This window comes from Eriocheir sinensis, chromosome 18, assembly GCF_024679095.1.
Source record: "Eriocheir sinensis breed Jianghai 21 chromosome 18, ASM2467909v1, whole genome shotgun sequence".
Taxonomy (NCBI): Eukaryota; Metazoa; Arthropoda; class Malacostraca; order Decapoda; family Varunidae; genus Eriocheir; species Eriocheir sinensis.
Window position 1 is genome coordinate 21,373,853 of NC_066526.1, and position 20,688 is coordinate 21,394,540.

The following is a 20,688-nucleotide window of genomic DNA, read 5'->3' on the forward strand; positions in this document are numbered from 1 at the left end:
CATTTGAGGATGTTAAATCTCAGCAGCCATGTTTTGGACCATATACTCCATCAGTTTATTGATGTCTTTTCTTGTATGATGTTCTTTTTTGCAATTGTGCTGCTTTTGACATATAACTTTGTGTCATCTGCAAAGAGTTTGCATTGTGAAGTAACATGTTGATGGGGAGGTCATTTATATATGTAGATCCCAAAGGAAGACTTCATCCAAACACGTTCGACAGACAGACGGACAACGGGGAAAGCATTAACCCTCTCTTTAGAAGCAATGTGGGCTATAAAAATACAGAAATAGGCCTAAAAACAAAAAAAAACCCACAATAACCAGACTCAAAAGCCGCGCCAGAGTGTAGAGAGAGACCCAAATGAAGGGCGCAGACAGATAGAAGGGTAACGAGGAAAGCAATCCGCCCCCCCCCCCCCTCTTTAGAAGCAATGTGAGCTATAAAGATACAGAAATAGGTCTACAAACACCAAAAAAAAACACAACCAGACTCAAAAGCCGCGCCAGAGTGTAGAGAGAGACCCAGATGAAGGGGATCCCAGCGTCCAGGCGAGACCCGCTGCCACCATGGTTTTGATCCCCTCCGCTGCGTTTATTTAGGCCCTGCTGTTCTCTGCCGGACCTTTGAAGGGAGATATATCGATGCAGTGCCTCTAATATGCCGCCGGGACCATGATACCGAGATGAGGGCGAGGTGATGGGGCTGACCAGGGGCTGAGGACGAGGAGTGGACGGCCGCCGAGCAAGCAAGGAAGGTGAGTGATGGGGCTGCCAGGTGATGGGGCTGAGGAAGGGATGCCAGGTGAGGGGCTGAGGGAAGGGGAGGTTTGTGAAGGGGCTGAGGAAGGGCTGCCAGGTGATGGGCTGAGGGAAGGGGAGGTTTGTGAAGGGGCTGAGGAAGGGCTGCCAGGTGATGGGCTGAGGGAAGGGGAGGTTAATGATGGGGCTGAGGAAGGGCTGCCAGGTGATGGGGTTAAGGAAGGGCTGCCAGGTGATGGGGTTGAGGGAAGGGGAGGTTAGTGAAGGGGCTGAGGAAGGGCTGCTGGTGATGGGGGTGAGGGAGGAAAGGTTAGTGAAGGGGCTGAGGGAATGGAAAGTTAGTGATGGGGTTGTGAGAAGGGAAGGTTAGTGATGGGGCTGAGGGAAGGGAAAGTTAGTGAAGAGGCTGAGGGAAGGGAAGGTTAGTGATGGGGCTGAGGGAAGGGAAAGTTAGTGAAGGGGCTGAGGGAAGGGAAGCCTAGTGATGGGGCTGAGGGAAGGTTACCAGATGAAGGGGCTGAGGGAAGGTTACCAGATGAAGGGGCTGAGGGAAGGTTACCAGATGAAGGGGCTGAGGGAAGGTTACCAGATGAAGGGATGAGGGAAGGTTACCAGATGAAGGGGCTGAGGGAAGGTTACCAGATGAAGGGGCTGAAGGAGGGATAATGGATGCTGACCCACCGACTCATAAGAACATAAGAACATAGGATAATTGTGGAGAATCATTCCGCGCCTTCAAAATACGATATTACGCCTCCATATTATGGTTAAGGGACTAAATACATGTCCCTTAACCATAATATGAAGGCAGAAATACTTAAAAGTAAAGAAAAAGGCCAAATTAATCCCCTTCCCCCAACGATCCTGGGGGACCCACGGGAAGTCGGGTTTTTTGGGTGGGGGAGTATATTTAACCTGGTAGCAGGGGGGATCGTGTTTCTTAATGGTCCCTCTTAGCGAAAAAAAAATAGAAAAAATTATCACTCACGCAAACCATTTCATAATATATATCAAAGCATTTGTGATCAGTTTATGTATCATCTATTTTTGGGGGTTTAAATCATGGCACAAATTTGGCCCGTCGTTGCTACACGGTAAAGCCACAAATTTGGCCCGTCGCTGCTACCGGGTTAAACTATTCCAACCGAACTCTACAACCTGCTAACGGGGCTTTGCCCCCCTTGACCCCCTGCTAACCAAAGGGGGCTCTGCCCCCCTGGACCCCCCCTTACCTTTACTGAACAGAATGTCTACACGTCCGTCCACCATTTCTTCTCTTCAAATACTGATGAATGGCGACCCGTGCAGGGGTAAGCCAAGAAACACCTGACCATGATGCCTATTATACTCGTCGCACATAATATGAAACCAACATAAAAGCCTCTCAAACCAACTACTTGAACTCCAGGATCTCATACATTTAACACTCGATCCCTTAGCAAGAGAGAAGTTTCATGCATTTATTGATCATGCGCAGTGTCGCTTCAATATGGCGATGGCCCACAGTGCGCGGCCATTGGTGGCTTTAATTACAAAATATATATTTTCGCCGTAAGTACAGCACAGAAACGCTTCATTTCAGGTAGACAGCATCATTGCAATAGCTGCTTTTACCCCACAATTTCCCTGGTCTTCATAGCCCTCCCCACTACCAGGTGTTTTAATTTTGTTGAAGGGGAGAGGAATATTATCTGTTACTATTCCTTATCATCACTTGTAGACTCACTATATGTTTGATGCGCTGGTAAAACTAGATTAACACAACAGTATGTGATAGCTTGGAGAGGCTAGTAATGCCGTGGGAGCAATATTGGAGGAGCATAGTGATTCTCCATATTTACCAAACATAGGGAGACTGCAAGAGGCTGATTGGCCTACACAGGGCAGCTTCAGATTCCCCCCCACTACCACCTGTCATCCTCATTCATGTCCCTGCACTCACTATGTGATTGCTGAGTCTATTCCATTCCCCCACCACCCTATTACTAAAACAATGCCTGCCTATTTCCCTCCTAAATCTAGACTTTTCTAATTTAAATCCATTGCTGCATGTTCTATCCTGCTGGCTAATTCTCAGTACTTTACTTACATCACCTTTATTGTAACCCTTGACCCATTTGAACACTTCTATCAGATCTCCCCGCACTCTTCGTCTTTCTAGAGAATGTAAGTTGAAATGTTTCAGCCTATCTTGATATGGGAGGTTCCTCAGTCCCTGAATCATCTTGGTTATCCTCCTCTGAACTGATTCTAGCAAGTTGATGTCCATTCTGTAGTGTGGGCACCAAAACTGGACAGCTAATCTATGTGTGGCCTAACTGACGCTAAATTGAGTCTGAGAAAGTTCACCCTCTTGAGAAGGTCGGAGAGGCTGTGGCAAGGCCGAGGGGTGGGAAGGCAGTCAGTGCTTGTAAAGTCTGAGTGGTGCTGCTCAGAGCTGGAGGTAAGGCCATGGTCTTGGTCTTGGTTCAGGAGGTAGTTGTCCATTTCGGAGAGGGTGGGTCATCCTCACATGGAAAGGGAAAGGGGACCATCAGGACTGCAACAACCACTGCAGTATAACAGTGTTCAGTGTGCCAGGTAAGGTGCTTACCAGTCTATTATCTTATCTATTAATTTCCTGTGAAGATAAACATTCAGGAAGTCTCATTCCTTTCTCCAGTTACACCAGAGTAGACTGGTGCTTTGCGAATACATAAAGAAATTAGACAAAGTAATTTATAGATGAGAAACCGGTGATTTTCAGCCAAAGCAGTTGTTAGACCAGCAGCATGCAAAAATATCAACCACCAGAGTTGAGTCATGTGCTGTTCTTTACTAGTATCAACACTGATGGTGGAGTAATGAGTTCTGTGCCCCAATGCAGGTGCCTGTCTGGTGGGACAGGTGTGGCGGGCAGCGGGACCAATGGGGAAGTGCCTGTCATGTCTCAAGGTCCCTCCTCCCGCCCACCAGCATGACCTCCCGCACCAGACCTCACTGCAGCAGCCTCCACCTCCACCCCGACACGAACATGAACGAACCAGAGGTAAGCTTGGGGGTGGTGGGCTCCTGGTGTTTCTACTTGTAGTGTTACTTATTATTACTAGTAGTAATAGTATATACTGTTGGAATATGACCCTAGTAAAATGAAAGGACACTGTGATTGATAGCTTTGAGAGGAACAAGGAATAGAAGAATAAGAACAGGGAGACTGCAACAGGCCAGCCAGCCTGCACAGGGCAACTCCTGCATACCTAACACCACCCATCATCACTTACCCTCACTGTCCACCTATGCAGACTGATTTCTTGCACCCTCTGGAGGCCTGAGAATCTTGCTCATATTTCTGTTCCCTTGTGAGTGATGAGAGGCCATTGATGTCGTGCAGATATGTTCTTGAAAACCCCAGCTATGCATGAACTCAGTCCGCCAAGATCATGTGACTCAAGAGCTGCATGTTATATCAATTAATATGCTGAACCTGTCTTGGATGGCTTTTTGGGCCTTTAACCCGGTAGCAGCGGGGATCATGTTTCTTAATGGTCCCTTCAAGTGAGAAAAATGAGAAAAAAATCACCCCTCACACAAACCATTTCATAATATATATCAAAGCATTTGTGATCAGATTATGTATCATCTATTTTGGGGGGTTTATATCATGGCACAAATATGGCCCGTCGCTGCTACACGGTAAAGCCACAAATTTGGCCTGTCGCTGCTACCGGGTTAATTGCTTGTTGATTGGATGTTAGAAACTCTTTACAAGGCAGGCCAAGACATAAGAAGCTTCAGATTTAGCTCAGCCATTGAATGTAGACACATTCTAGTCAACTTGGCTTACTGCAGCTGTAGTCAACCATCAACCTCTTTTCTGGCTGCCGTCCCTGAAGTGGTTAGCTGTTACCTTTGATGCCCAGACTGTTACCCTACTCAGTGCAGGAAGCAGGTTAAGGATGATGCTGATGACAGCAATAATGAAGTGTCTAAATAACTGTTTCTCCCTATCCACACACAGAAGTAAGTGAGAGTGGCAGCAGCCTCAGTGGCGTGGAGGGGCGCTCGCCCGTGCCCCCCCCAGACGCCCAAAGCAATGGTAGTGGCAAGAATTCTATAATAGTCAGTGCCTCAGAGAAACGTTCGTTTTACTCCAGAATACCCCCTCTGGCCAAGTCGGCAAGCAATGAAGTGAGAAGGTTGTCATCCAAGGATTACTCTGAAGCTAAAATTGCCAATTTGTTTGACCAGTATAAGGATCAGCATTGTGATGTTATCTTGTCAGAGGGTATTGAACACCTCTGTAGAGATCTGGATGTTAAACCTGAGGAGTTCAAGGTTTTAGTTCTTGCGTGGAAATTTGGAGCCGAAACAATGTGTAGATTTAGTAGAAAAGAATTTGTATCTGGATGCAAAGCATTAAAAGTGGATTCCATTAAAGGTATACAATCTAAGTTCTCAGACATGCTTCTTGAGGTCCAGGACCCAGAAAAATTCAAAGACCTCTATCGATTTACGTTTAAGTTTGGCTTGGACGCCGACGCTGGGCAACGAATCCTACCGTCCGAAATGGCAGTGTTGTTGTGGAAGCTTGTGTTCTCCCAGCGTGAGCCCATTGTGTTGAAGAGGTGGTTGACGTTCCTCGAGAGACACCCGCACATCCGCGGCATTCCCAGAGACACTTGGAACATGTTTCTAAATTTCACGGAGGCTGTCGGAGACGACCTCAGCTCCTACGACGACACAGAAGCCTGGCCTAGCTTATTTGACGACTTTGTGGAGTATGAAAACGATCAATTAAACCAAAATATTTCCAAGGATCATAAAGAGGAGAGTGATTAATGTAGTGTTTCTGCTAGGGTTGTTTCACATTCTTAAATCTTCTTGTGTGACGTCGTTGAGGGTCTTCGTGGCCTGATGTTTTTGCCTATATGAGAAGTGCTCATGGATTTAGTTTAGAAGGTGTTACTACTTTGCTGCCATGACTTTAGTTGTTAAGCTTGGCTGGTGTAGGTTATACTGTATACTATAACAGATGCTGGCTTGACTATTGTACCAAAAGTTCTTTTTTGGATTGATTGTCACAAATGTTCTCTGGCATTAGTATTCATCACAGTAATGAGTTGATTAGAAGCAAGAAGATTTTGCACTGAAGTAATGGAGTATGATCCTTTTAGGGATCAAATGTGATATTTCTACAAATTTGTGTACTACTTTCGTATATGGGGCTGCAATGTAATATAGTCCTCTCATGTAATATGTTAATAGTATGTCTGTTGTATACACTTTTGGGGTTTCAGAACTTATTTCCTTGATAATATGACCTTATAAAAAAGAGATATTCAAGTAATGGCAATTGATAAAAGACAACTGAACAGTAATTCAAATTAAGACTCATTGAGTATTCTGAGAAGGTAGGATGACAAAGTGCAGCCCTGCATCAGACCTACACAGGTTTCCTGGGCCCTGTAGTGTCCTATTGACTAGCAGAGTAACTTCATTCATATGGATTTTCAAATTGGGTATAACAAGTGCATGTTACTATTGGTTGAGGTACGTTATATTTATTATTTTTTGCTCAACATGTATGATAATATAATTAGGAAGTTTCCTTTCCTCGCTTACTATCCGTGACTAGATTCTCTTTCATTGATTGAATATCGTGAGGTTTGATCACCACTTACGAAAAACGGCTGTTATTTTATGTACTTAAGATGGATTTTATGATGTTTGCTTAGTATCCAGTTGAGTTCTTCCCTTTTATATGAACTCACCATTGTCCCACAAAGGGTTTCCTCAGTATGTGTGTTGCAATGGTTCCCTGACAGTTGTGTTGGCAATGAGATAGTACTCTGAAGGCATCCTTTGAACCAGAGCCATAAATATGTTGCTGAAAAATGGCATTGACAGCAATTTGTTTGCAGAAAGTTTATTCTCAGGAAATAAGTCACAATCTTTCAGCATAAAATAAAATAATGTTCATTTCTGATATATAAATTTTGTTATATTAAATCAAATGTGATGCAGTAAAGCAGTGGTGAGTCTGGAAAAAGGTCAGAAAATCTATGCTTGTAATTTTGTCACCCAAGTCAGAATGTTTTATCTTGCTGAGTGTGACGGTGCGCCGCGTTCATGCACACGCCTCGCCACGGCAATGCTGCCTGAAGTGTCTTTCCTTACCTGCAGTCATGGGAAGCATTGCTGCATCCAACACAGTAGTCACCTGTATAAGGCTTTGGGAGCTGTAATATTGTTTTACTGTGTTTTAGGAAGCAAAAAGGGAGATGTGCCTTGATGGGTCAGAATATTAGTAAGTCAAGAAGACAAGAGCTCTATATATTTCAGCTTTTCATGGATTTACTGTACATTATTATCTCAACTTTATTTGCCAGGAATACCATATATTAATATATTGGCTTAATGTGAAAGTATTTTAAGAAATTGTGAGGCTAAAAGGTACTTACTTGGGTAAGATGATTCAACAAATAATTTGATTTCCTCAGGGCGAGTGTATGAGTAAACACCATTATATTCTCATAGATAACTCTTAAGCACTGATCTAACACTTCATGCAACTGTGGTGTAGATAAAAACTCAGTGTTCATCTGTTCCGGTGTTCATGGCAAAGCAATTTAAATTTGCAAGTGAGCCAGAAATGGAAGGGTTGTGTTCCAAGTTCTGCCAGGGCGTGGCTATACATACACAATGGGGTTGCAGCTAATAGAAGAAAACTTTAATTTCTTACCAAAATATATGGCTGACCAATGCAGGCATTCAAGATATCATTCTTTTCTGATTTAAATTAATATTGTTCATGACATCCATTCATTCAGCAAAATTATATGGATGGTGAGTTGGGTAATACAACACTGACACATTACAGCAGCCTGTCACGTATGTATAGCACACAAATCATTCAGTAATTTTATCACCCTCGTGCTGTGTGTGACGACCCTTGTTTCCCAGTCCGACAGCCCGACTGAAATTACCACCGCCCTTCTGATCACATATCACACGTAGCTTTAACAGTGTACTGCTGTCTGAGTGCAGGTTCTCATCTAAGTTACTTTTAAGCTCAGTATTTCAGTTACAACTTAACTCTGCAACTATTTCTTAAGTTATTCAAAGACACAAAAAATTAATGGATGGTCATTATGTTACGTTTTTATTTGTGCTGAGTTTTGATTTTTTTAAAATTTGATGGCAATGAAAATGTGTTTTGAGAAAAGTAATTTGATGTTTTAAGTTATATTCTTTATGTCGTAGAGCCACTTTCACAGTTCACCATGGTGGGTTAGTAAGCCTCCAAACCAACACAAAAACTTTGAAAATTCCTTGTGTAGTGTTTGTTTTCATATTCAATTCAAGAAATTTGAAGAAAATGTACAGGAAATCTCGTGTATCTGGTCTTGCATCGAAAACCTAACCATAATTGAGTGTAGAAGATTGAAATAGTTTGGTTTGAGCTATTACAAAGCCACTGTGTTGGACTGTGGAATTGGCTCATAGAGTTTAACATGACCGAGTTCGCAGCCAAGAGACCTGAGATGCAATTCCTCAGCCAGGTGGAGGCATGGTGGTCCCTGCTCACCTTGCGCAGAACAACTAGACTCACAAAATTTTAATTCGTTGCCATCAGCCATCATTTCATTAGGTTCTGAAAATACACAGCATCTTTTAGTGGGTGTTAGTTCCTGTTATATTTTACATTTGCTGTCGACCACAAACATCAATTTACCCTCATGTTGATTTACTCGCTTTTGGGTTGATGGATGCGTTGAAGGGTGTTCTCAGTGCTTGAAGTATTGTTGTTTATTTGTCTGCACTTGATAGTGAATGTTTGATGTATGTGTGCTGAGTGGACATTTATTTATTAGATAAGCGTGCAATTTTATGATACAAATCTAATATTCTCATGGGATTAAAGTCAAGGGATGCCGGATAGACTCTAGAATAACCAAAGTTGACGCTGTTAAAGGGAAGGAAATGTTGAATCTCCTTTTAGTTAAGTTGTCAAGTGGGAATGTTTGTACAGCAACATGACAAGGTCTTTAGACAGGGATAGCCCTAATGTTCCCTCTGTGCTTAGTGACTGCAAACTTTGGAAATATTTTTGTACAATGCTTATATCTCATGCAGATGTCTGTACCTGTTTAATATTGGTAGAAGTGACTCCCTTGTCTTTTCTTTTTTCACTTTCTTTTCCTCTGGTGGCTCAGTAGTAAGCCAGACTGATGCGCCACAAGGAGTGATACTCAGCAGGGTTCCCCTCACAGGTTGTAACCTTTGACAGTCAGCACTCACAGTCTGTAGTGTGTAGTAAAATACTTTGTGGTAATTGAGTGGATTCTTGTTAACTGCTGCATTAGGGTAGTTAGAGTGGCCGGGTGTTTTACAAGTGTGTGAAGAGGAGCTGGAAGGAGAGCTGAGCCAGGGCAGTTGTTACCTCGACAACATGTGACTAACCTTCACCAGATTTTAAGTCTTTCCTTGTCTTCTTATATTCCCACAGCCTTGTGTCTTCTGTCATGTGTAGCACATTCTGCGCCACCAAAAGCTGTTGAGTTATAATGCACTTCTGTATCTACAATTAGAAATGACCAAAATCATTCTGCGACAGTTGATTAGCAACTTATGTTGAAAACATGACCCTCTGATAACATTACATTGCATAAAAATAGTTGCATCTTACAATAGTAATGTGCTAACAGTTACTTCAGCTGAATTTAAAGAGGTAAAAAAAAAAAAAATAGTCATGCCAGTTAAAAATAGAAAGGTAAATAATCTGATTGAAGGTCTTAAACAGTTGAACTTCTTTCACTCGAGCAAATATGTGATCCTAGAAGAGTTTTGCTCTTCATAAAAGTTGGACCGTGGAGCAAAGCAAGAAAGCATAAATAGGATGGCTTAGATGTAGTGTGTGTGTTTTTAGGTTTGTTGTGTTTGTGTTTGGCTGTTCAACAAAACAACAACATAAGTGTATTAACTGTTACAGAGCATATTATGAAGCAGAGAAGACTGGGGCTTGGTAAAGGGTAGGATGGGATGCTGGGTGATGGAACTCCTTTTGACATCATCCCTGTTGAGTTGGCATCAAAGGTTGGTGTTGATGTGATTGAAACACGAAACCAAACAGGCCGTCTTGTAAGGGTTTGGATCAAGTTATGGAATGCTTTCTTGTAAGCTAAAACTTTATGCAATGCTGTAGCAATATGGCTTACACATGTAGGAAATTAGTGTGCAAAGATAAAACAAAAAATATATTACTTTTGAATTCAAGTTGTAAAATTGATCGTTGAGTAGAACAACATTGAAAGGTCACCAAGTTCTTTGTTAGTTATGAAAGCACAAAATATAAGAAGCTATTTTGTCCATACTAGTCTGCATGTAGCATTTCCAGATGGATGATTTAGATGAGTGAAACAAGAGGGAAAGTGAAGAGTGGAGTACTTCAAGATGTATAGATAGATCTATTGAGAACATTTATGCAATCAGTACTTCACATTACATAATTGTTATTCTCTTGGTTCATAAGTTTCTCCAGTACATTCTTGAGCATAAATTGATACAAATATTCTTAATGATTACTCAGAGAACTTAAGCCAGCCTGCTACTTTTGCCCCTCTAGGTATATCCCATTAGCAATCAGTATTTACTGTGGCCATAAGTTAGTTTTGATGTCCCGTGGCCCTCCCATGTGCTCACTCTTACATTAAGAACTTTTCATATTTTCCCATAATGCCCTCTAATTTTCCTATTTCACTATCAGACATAATTTTTACTCCTGTTTGCTGCCCTCAGTATTTTAATCTCCATGTTTAAATCCCATTCTGCCTTCTGTCCTCAGCACTCAACTTATGCTCAAGAGTACAGAGTGGTTTGTTTTGTGTGTAAAAACACCAAAAATGAAATTCCCAGTGATGACATTTATTGTTTAGCACTTAATTCCTTAAATGATATAATTACTAAAAACATTGAGAATCCTTCTATTTGTGTCTTCTGGCCCTGTTGCTGCCATTGTTATGCTGAAAGATGTGGTTATTTGGTCCTGCCTCTTGCCTGTAGCAGCCCCTCCTGAGTGAGTAGCTAGGCCTTAGTATGCTCCCCCAATGAAGTGTACTTACAGTGATTGGTACGAGTTCTCTTGTTTCTATTTGGGAGTTGAAAATCACAAATGAGATTGATAGCATACACCAAGCCTTCTGTTTGTACTAAAGCGATGAAGTAGATCACCAAGGTAACACGGATATAAAGTAATCGTGTAAAAAAAGGAGTTAGTTTTAACTTGCCCATCATGATAAGAAGCTGCTTAGCGTGAAGGTGTAGATCATTAGATGGAGTGTGATCCACATATAGATGCCAGAGTTTCTTTTGCAAGAAATTGAAATGTCGGCATATGTGATGTCTTACAACCCTTCTCAAGATATTATGTGTTATGTTATAATAATGCATAAGTTAACATATAGCCTCTCAAATTATATGAGGAATTATCCTTATAATAAGGAGATTTGTAACATGTCTAAGATGTGTAATGGTAACTCAGTTTTTAGTGATTGCAAAGACTGTTTGTTGGAGTAACATAAATAGTGGTACAGATTTCACTTACCCTTGGAAAGTGCACCTTATTTACCGGCTCAGTTCAGTCACACAAATTACAGATACACAAGTTTCATCCGTTCCTTTTAACTTATCATCTGTGAGCTGTAATGAAGACTTTTGCATTTTGTATACTGAATGTTTAACTGAAACTTGTTTTATACATTAATGAAGGCTCACTGTTGCATGGAAATCTTTCATTTTGTTATCGATGTATCATAGACATTATTCGAGTACACTAAAGCCTGCTGGAGGAAAATTTATATGAAATACATCGTACGTCGGCATTGTTGACAGTGCTCCTTTTCAATACAGTGTGAACAGACCAGTGCGACCCTGACCACTTGATGGAGGCTGTGTGGCACTCCAAAGCTTCCTGCTTCATGTTGCTTGAATGCCAAAATACCACACCACAAGCCTTGTGTGCTTCAATGCTTATTTGTTTATTACTTTTATTTTGTTTATTCTTTTATTTTATTTTATATTTTTTTCTTATCAGTAGTTACTCATTGTCCTGGAGTTACCGAAATGGTACATAAATCATATTACTGTTACTCTTGTGTTCTGGTCACACACTGTCATCAGTACACAGTATCAATTTACGTAGATCAGTTGTAACAGGTCTTTGGCACCTGGGCAGGTGGAAGTTGCAGCGCCAAGATTACATACTCCAATAAATCAATCAATCGGCAGATGGAAAACAAGCACTCTATCCTCCATCACATCACATCACATCTCAGACTTCATCACCAAGTATAAGCACACTGAAGACCTGCCTACCAGCACCAGTAACCATAATGAACTTCAAATAATCATGGTAAAGAATTCCCATGAAATCATGCTATTTGTGATCCAGAAAACAATGAAGTCGGAGGAAATAGTCAAAGGGAAAATATTTAACGTATACGCAGCGCTCATTGGTCATGCCATGTCTGCAGAGTGTTACGTAGCTAAGGTCTCAGGACGAGGCTTTAGTGTACTCAGTTTTCAGGAGCAATTTCGTATGTATCCGACCATAACTTTTCCTTGTTCAGCCAGACAATACTAAGAGTTTGACAATAGATTTCACAAGATGTAGTTGAATTCCTTTTTGTTACCGAAATGCAAACCCTTAGCTGATAACAAACGTTTTCCATAGTCGTGAAAGGTTTGAGGTGATATTCTTTGCCTTAACACAGCAGCTGTAAATTCATCCAACTTGCTTTGCCAGACTTTTTGTACATTGTTTTCTTGTTTGATTACAGAGCCACTTGTTTACACTGTTATGTGATATGTCTTTGTAAGGGAGAAAAGCTTTTGTAATATTTAGTTAATGGCTGATTTTGACAGCTAAAGCAATCTCTTGTGATTTATAATTTCAGTAATAATAAATGCGAGTTTTCTAAGTAAGATGTTTTTTATTGAACCTGTTGTGATATTTGCCTACATCATGTGCCAATCCTTAGCAATAGCAGTAGCAGAAGTAGCAGCATCAATTGCAACAGTAGAAGCAGTAGTAGTATCAAGAAGCTTTACAACATTTTGCTAAATATTATAATTTCCTGCTTACAACTTTCAGGTAACCTTCCTGAAAATGAGTGTGTTTTCAGGATTGCATAGACACACAATGGTATTTCAATGTGCAGCTTTGTAGTGTGTGTGTGTGTTTGTGTGTGACAATGAGGGCATTTGTACAATAGGACATGGAACTACTGACCACTGGACCAATTTTTTATTTTCTGGCAGAAAAATCAACATACAGTATACTTTTATATTTGTATTCAATGCTGCAGTTAAAACATTTATGTTTCCCAATTTTTTTTATTCATATATATATATTTAAAACAAAGTTCTCATATTCTCTGGTATATATTGATTTAAAAGTCATGGATTTGAAGTGAGTATAAGGTTCATATATGATGTAACCAAATATGTATCAAACACCTTATACATACACATACATACATACATACAAGCATGTCTGAGCAAATGAATAAAATAAAAAATGGAATATGATGTCACAGTTAAGTACCAATTTTTACACAATAATAATAACTGGAATGTCAGCGCCAAAATCTAGTGCTGTATGACTGACATGCAAACCAGGCAAACAGTACACTCCATGATTATGAAGAAACAATTGTGCACAAGTACAAACAACTCTTCCTGCCTTCGCCACCTGAAGGCAGGCCTCTGAGTGCTCCCTCCCTGGCGCCGGGCCTTCCAACTGGCTCAAAAACAAGCTACAACTATATATGGACATTTATAAATTAAACAACAGCAGGATGATTATATAAAGCTTGAAAAACCGGTAATTATATACAAGCACACCCCTCTATTGGTCAGTAATCTTGGCCCCCACCTTTAAGAGATAATTTGATTCTTTATCTCTGAATATTTAAATAGAAATATATCTAATGTGGAGACCAGGATGTGATGCTTAGGAAACTTAGAGAACTTGGAGTTATGGGTGTGCAGGGCGGGCGGCTCACACCGTACTGCTAGGCGTGGCGGTGGGCGGGGCTCGGGTGAACATGTTGGTCATCTGCGGGAGAGGAAAAATTTGATTGGATATAAATAAAACATAAAATAAAGACACCTAATTTGCCAGCTCTTAGTTTATGATACTGAGCTACCATGTTACCAGTCTACAATATACAATATACAATATATATACTTATGTCAAAGAATAGTTCAGGGTGTTAAGCTATTACATAGGTAGTTTTCGAGGGGTTAAAGTTATACCTCAATAGAACATATTGAAGAGTCGACCTTTACACAAGTACATAATTATGGTACTTAACCCGATCATCTTTATTCATTCATTCATTTTTATTTTTTCAAGTGGACATTTTTTTCTGGACTTATGTCAATAAAAATGATAAAATGTAACGGTGAACGTGCAAAAGTTATAATAAAAAAAAAAAAAGCCATACAATTTGGTATGCTGCGTCCAGAGACTACAACCTAGAAATTCTACAAAGTTAAATATTTGGCAAACGTACATTGGATACCATTTGCTTCTGGACCAGCCCTGCAGCCATGTTTTTGAAGGACTCTGTGATGCTGTCTGACTTGCCCAACTTGCACCGCACATACCCATACAGGTTGCTGCCACTCAGGGTGAGGGCAATCACGACAACGATCTGTAAGGATTCAAACATAACACAATCATTACAAACTGACTTCAGATTTGGGTGCAGAAATGTGTTGTGCTAGAGGAGAAAAGGGGAATTAAAAAGAGAAATCTTGAAAACTAACCAATATTCAAATATGTTATTCCAAGCATGGAACAGAAACACCTCACTGACAATTATATGATTTACGAAATTTTTTTTTTTTTTTTATTTTTTTTTTTTTTAGTATTTTACTTATAGGAGCAATGATTAGCAGGCTTTTTTTCTACACTTTCTTTTTGTTGCCCTTGAGTTGCTTCCTGTGCTGTAAAAAAAAAAATAATAATAATAATAACAGGTCTAGGGCTGTCTCCTTGACCATTAAAAAAAAAAAAAAAACTCATTACAAACAAGCTAACAATGCAGGAATATATAGAATTACAAGTGAAATGCTCTATCTCCCATGAAATTTTCTACATTCAAATGAGAACAACACAATACACATGTCACTTCCAGCCCTGGAATATTTGAGATCTTTGAATTCTTACACGAAATACTGATTTTAAAAGTCATTCTCAGTGTATAGCTAAATTATCCTAACACAACACTTGGGTCACTCACAGCCCACTGGAACTTGCTGAACACGATGGCGATAAGGAAGATGATGGACCAGAAGACAGGAAAGGCGACCAGAGCCACCCAGAACACCCGCACCTCCGTCTTGGACACGCGGCCCTGCAGACCACCCTAGCATCAGGTAAAGCCTTGATAAATTCTTCACCTGCTACTTGTACTATCTACGTGTTTTATCTATTGAGGTATTTCTAAAGGCTTAGGGTCGTATTATAAGACATTTCGCGCGCCCAAGAACACATATTTGACAAGGCTTTCGTAGGAGTTGTGGGCATTTCCAGGAGTAGTTTTATGATTCTGGTGTTAGTATGACCCTTCTTCTGTACCATGAACCTAAGGAAACACTCATTCGAACCCGACTGACCCCCTCTTTAACCTTTAGAAATTGTTAAGGTGAGAAGCGAAAGTGTCTTATAATACCAACCTTACTCTACTTTAGGGCTCATGTAAAGCCTTGATAAATTCTTCACTCGCTACTTGTACTATCTATATGTTGTATCTAATGAAGTATTTCTAAAGGTTCACTCTACTTTAGGGTTCCTGTGAGGCCTTGATAAATTCCTCTCTAAAGTTGTATCTAACAGGATATTTCAATAGGTTCATTCTAACATAGGATTCACTTGCATTATAGTTTAGCACCCTTGATATACTTCTCATTACTCTAGGATTATACAAGTGTTGCCAAAGGTTTACTCTAGTTGAGGATTCTAACTCTAATACTCTTAATTCAGCGTCTTAGAGGATTTTGTATAGATAAAAAATAGGTTTACTCTAGATTTGATTCTATGATATTTATGTAATTGTGTTGAGTCTAGCAAAAATTATTATTATTACATAGGTACTCTATAGCGAACATATAAGCCATCATGATTCAAATTTCTAACCTAGCAAATTCCAACTTTCTATTCTTATATCAATCTTAGTCACCCTTAGTTTGGCAGCTTCTAAGGTAGACAGGTAGCAGTACAACTAGCCATCACCTTTGTTAGTGCTAAAATATTTTTCAAAAGTCTCCTGTTACCTTTAGTTATGTACCCATCAAGAACCACTAGCTACAGAATCACCTATTACCTTTGTTAGTGCTAATACAATCACCAGCGGCTACTTACTTTTTTGGCCTCAAACACCCAGTGACTCTGCCCCTCATCATCTATGTAGTTCCACCATCTTAGCCCAACCATCAAGCGACCTGCAAAACAAAGACAGATTGATGGACTGCATGGTTAACTCTTCTTCTTTTTGTTAAACCACCTTATTTTCCCTTATGGGGTTGGATGGGCTACGAGTCTCCTTATAAAAAAATACCTTATTATCACATCTTGTATTTGAAGAAGGTATTGGTGTCTCATTTAAAAAATTCTTCATAAATAACCAATACAGTATCTCGGTGATTTTGACCACGTTTCTTATATATCATTACTACAGAGAAAAAAGTTGCATATGTTTACTTCACAATAATTCTGAGCACATTTCTTATATTAATACCACAAAGAGAAATGCTGCATGTGTTTACCTGTAATGTTTTTGACTGTCCAAAAGTCTAGTGAGAGAAGGATGATAATTAATATGAACGGCCCAATGAAGCTGCTGGAGAATATCCCACAAAACTCGTAGACCAGGAGCGCTGCCGTGCGAAAGAGGAGGTGGAAGGTTGTCACTATTGGGTGTCTGGGGAAGGAGTTGGAATATTTGGGTTAGTTTCCACAACACCATCAGGACTTTTTATTTATTTTTTCATTTCATTTCATTTTTTTCATTTTCATTTCATATTTGGTGCCTGTGAAGTGAGTTGGAATGCTAGACTTAAACAATTTTTAGTGTGATTACGGTATATTGGACTTCTCTGGGGACAGTTGGAATATTTCATTTATTTACTCAAATAATAGCAAACATTTATCTAATTTGGTGTGGGTGGATGTGCACAGAAAGAATTGGAATATTTAAGTTAAAATCTGGGAAGCTAACAGTCATTTATAGATTGCACAATAATATTTGGTGCTTATAGAGAGTTGTAGTATTTTGTTCGGGTACTGGAATGTTGGCAGCTATACATATACATTTTGTAGCCTCTTACTAATGTGAATACTGACTTAAGTCTTCCTTTTGGTAAGTCTTCTTCTCCAAAATCTAGAGGTTCTTCGTTGTCGAGTAGAGGGACCTAGGAATGAAACAGAGCTCAAAATGGCATAAAAACAATACATATATGAGACAGAACTGAAAATTTTACACATGCGCTTTCTACCTTTCATAACCTAACGATGTGTGTAGTGATCTGCTAACGGCTATAACCCTACACTGATTTTTGCATCTACTCATCATACTGATAGAGTATTTTGCTTACTACATAGTTAACAAACCTAGTATGTGCATTACAGTCATAGAAACTACATATGAAATTGACTTCAAAGATGATGGTTCCAAATAAGAATTAGTGAATTACCTAGCTATTACAAAAAAATCACTTATACTTTTGTATAACAGATGAACTTAAAAGACACTTGTGGGCGAATGTAACATTCCAAACATTCTCATGCTTAGCTAGAAAGCAATGTTACCATTAACTATCATGTTTGTACAATTCAACATTATCAAAGGAGACAAAAAGAGTATTAGAGATAATATATGTGTTCTTTATGACAAACGTAATAGGATACCTATATAGATAGAGCGCCACTAAAAAGTATCAGAGATAATATATAATGGTGCACTTTATGACATACACATTATATGCTATACAGATAGAGTAGTAGGCATATAGCGTATAATTCTGTTAGCAATATGTACTACCTAGCATTCAGCTAATACAGCAACTTATAGGTTTTCAGCCGTGTACCTCAACGTTACATATTGCTATTTCTGGTGGCTCATAATTAAGGGCTTACCTTCATATTAGCAAATGTTAAAGACTTTGGAAAGATTAATTAAATAGATTACAGTCATGCAAAATCTTCAAAAAGAACTTTTATCAAGATTGTTTGGTATGCCGTTGCCACTCGACAAAACAGCGAGTTATTCATGACAAAAGCAATGCAGAAATTCAGTCATGTTGCCATGCAGGGTAACCTACTAGATTTACCTGGTCAAGATCTTCACCATACATAATGGAACTCTAAGCATTGGAAAAGAACAAGAATTATATTAGTATCATAGAAGCTTGATGAACATATTAAATATTTGTTTAAAATGGAGCCTGTCATGCAGTTTATTAAATGCTATTATCCACAAGACAGTTTTCCATCCTGCTTGTTATTCTTATGTTTGATCCTTGAGATGCAGTTTGTCTCTCCTTGAGTCATTGGTTTGAGCCACAACACAAAGAGCTGCAGCTTTTCTCAGGCTATTGTCTCACTACCTCTGAGACTAAGGTGACATGATATCCAATTTTGAAGACAGATGTTCCATGACTTTATAATATAGAACACATCAGTTTGGTTCAATAAAAAAATTGGTAATTCTTCAGAAAATCAAACATCCACAATTTTCATTAAGATTATTTTTTCAAAAGAGGTTTCTGTGCTCTGAAGAAATTTGTCATTCATTTTCTCAAGAAATCCATTGTTCTCAAGGTAAGGGCAACTTCTTAACTGACCAAACCTGCCTGCCTAACAGAACCTAACTACGGTATTTCACGGTAAAATAAGGTAATGACAGCCACGTCTATGCCCCAGTAACCCCTAAAGCCAAAACCATGTCTCAAACCACTTCAGATCATTCTAAACCAAACATAAACCAACTTAATACTACAGTGGCCTTCACTTCCACGTCAATCATGGTAAAATAACCTTGAGTCTTAGCCCTGGTAACCCCCAATATGTAAAGTCTAGCAAAGATCATTTTCAACATACTCGATAGCCAACCACGCCTCAGACCACTCCAAATCATTCCAAATTCAACATACACCAACTTAATACTATGGTGGCCTTCACGCTACCATACATCACGGTAAGATAATATGATGGTGAGTCAGAGGAGGAGTCACATGTTCAGATTAAGCCACAGTAACCCACCAAAGCCAAAACTATATCGCAAACCACTCCAAATCATTCTAAATTCAACAGAAACCAACTTAAAACAACAATGACCTTCAAATTATCTTTATTCACGGTAAAATAAGGCTATGTAGAAGTGACCTTATACCCCTAAACCCCATCTGGTAGTAAATCCCCCTTGTAATATAACTTCCCTAATGACCACTGATGGATTTTAACGTAATTTAAGGTTTCTAATGGTCCTCGTAGTTATTAGAGGCGTAAGTTTGGGTAAAAATAATATAAATAAGTGCTTACGTTGTTGGCCATGGTGGTGGTGATGTCAACAACCCGGCAAGAGTGATGCCGGTAAACAAATGTCACTTTTATTATACTTTTGGGGTTTTCAAGTGTTATTAGTGTTATTTTGACCTCAGGAATTGTTCATGGTAGACTATTCTTTATTTATGTGTGGTTTTAGGGGATATATATTATTAGTTAAGGTGATGTAAGAAAATTATGGAGTCTGACAAAAGTAGTCGAGCTTGTAGCAGCTGATTAGTGGCGCGCGGTTCAAATTCACTGATTGATTGTTTATTTATTGAAAGTTTGCACGATTGTATTCCACAGCCTACGTGAAGGTATACATGGCGCACTCCCCAGGATGACACAAGAAGGGCCGTAGACTTATTTCCATTGTGGTCCTGCTAAAACAATCTATGGAGTGAACTTAATACCAAATGTGATATTAGTAATATCACTTCATATTACAATGTGCAAGAATAATTACTTACAAAACCAATAACCCAACTTAATCTAGCCATGAACTGAGGCTGTCGAAGAGGGACCGAGAGCAGTGTCAGGGGCGTTGTAAAAAGCAGTAACTGATAAGATAGTGTGGATCGAGATGTTTATTAATCTCTCTCTCTCTCTCTCAGTGTGTGTGTGTGTGTGTGTGTGTGTGTGTGTGTGTGTGTGTGTTATTCACCACGACCTGATCATGTGTTGCACTCGTAATCGCCAGCAAGATACCCTCCCGACATGAGCAAGTGCTTTTTATTGTCAATCTGTGGGTGCTGCCAGGACCTCACACACCACACACCCCATCCCCCTTGGTCAAGGGGGGACTCTAACCAGTTGCGCCACGGGAGTCTGCAATCCTTGAGGGTAGGCTAGATGACGAGGTGCAAGGAGGCGGTTTCTGATATAAGTGATGTAATACATGATATCTTGCGCTAAACTTATATGAATTGCCTTGCTTGCATGCCAACTCAGGGAGTGGACCAAGGCTTAGGAGAGAGAGAGAGAGAGAGAGAGAGAGAGAGAGAGAGAGAGAGAGAGAGAGAGAGAGATGCCTGTTCACAGCATGAATCTTTAAATGGAAACAATATTTCCCAATTGTTTGGAAATTTGGGAACTCCTGCCTGGACCGCACCCATTAATATGTGCGGGCACATGCACCTTGCTTATAATTATTCTCTTCCGGTCACACCTAACTACGCTCACCTCACTTCACCTCACTGTAACATTCTCTTTATGATAGGAAATATTTTTTGCACATAGATAAGGACAAGACATACAGGAACTGTTGATTGTTAGAAAAAGATATTACACATATATGACTGTTTATATATGTATGTATGATTGACTGATTGATA

The 20,688-nt window shown here is 39.7% G+C and overlaps 2 protein-coding genes across 5 annotated transcripts; one reads left to right on the forward strand and one right to left on the reverse strand.

Annotated features, from left to right (window-relative positions):
- The first annotated feature begins 496 nt into the window (after positions 1 to 496).
- Positions 497 to 9,622, forward strand: LOC127000434 (DCN1-like protein 3). Its single transcript, XM_050864155.1, has 3 exons — positions 497 to 758; positions 3,629 to 3,790; positions 4,760 to 9,622. Exons 2-3 carry the CDS (start codon positions 3,670 to 3,672, stop codon positions 5,578 to 5,580), a joined length of 942 nt encoding a protein of 313 aa, XP_050720112.1. The 5' UTR covers positions 497 to 758; positions 3,629 to 3,669; the 3' UTR covers positions 5,581 to 9,622.
- Positions 9,623 to 13,030: 3,408 nt separating this feature from the next.
- LOC127000436 (uncharacterized Golgi apparatus membrane protein-like protein CG5021) lies at positions 13,031 to 19,869 on the reverse strand. Of its 4 annotated transcripts, none has more exons than XM_050864156.1 (8): positions 19,349 to 19,400; positions 18,139 to 18,171; positions 17,153 to 17,220; positions 16,576 to 16,730; positions 16,172 to 16,251; positions 15,051 to 15,176; positions 14,319 to 14,459; positions 13,031 to 13,858 (listed from the first exon to the last, which is right to left on the reverse strand). In XM_050864156.1, the coding sequence occupies exons 1-8, from the start codon at positions 19,358 to 19,360 to the stop codon at positions 13,802 to 13,804; spliced, it is 672 nt and encodes a 223-aa protein (XP_050720113.1). In that variant the 5' UTR covers positions 19,361 to 19,400; the 3' UTR covers positions 13,031 to 13,801. The 4 variants fall into 4 exon arrangements, with proteins under 4 accessions (XP_050720113.1, XP_050720114.1, XP_050720115.1 ...); XM_050864157.1 differs by having other exon boundaries at positions 15,051 to 15,164; positions 19,349 to 19,399; XM_050864158.1 differs by lacking the exons at positions 18,139 to 18,171; positions 19,349 to 19,400 and adding an exon at positions 19,825 to 19,869.
- Positions 19,870 to 20,688: the final 819 nt, after the last annotated feature.

Excerpts from the sequence above, each read along its gene's own strand:
- LOC127000436 (XM_050864156.1), bottom strand. Across the intron at positions 17,221-18,138 it reads ATGGTGAAGATCTTGACCAG|GTCCCTCTACTCGACAACGA; the intron begins GTAAATCTAGTA and ends TTTCATTCCTAG. Across the intron at positions 16,731-17,152 it reads TTACCAAAAGGAAGACTTAA|ACACCCAATAGTGACAACCT; the intron begins GTCAGTATTCAC and ends CTCCTTCCCCAG.
- LOC127000434 (XM_050864155.1), top strand. The coding sequence starts at position 3,670 with ATGGGGAAGTGCCTGTCATGTCTCAAGGTCCCTCCTCCCGCCCACCAG. Across the intron at positions 3,791-4,759 it reads CGAACATGAACGAACCAGAG|AAGTAAGTGAGAGTGGCAGC; the intron begins GTAAGCTTGGGG and ends ATCCACACACAG.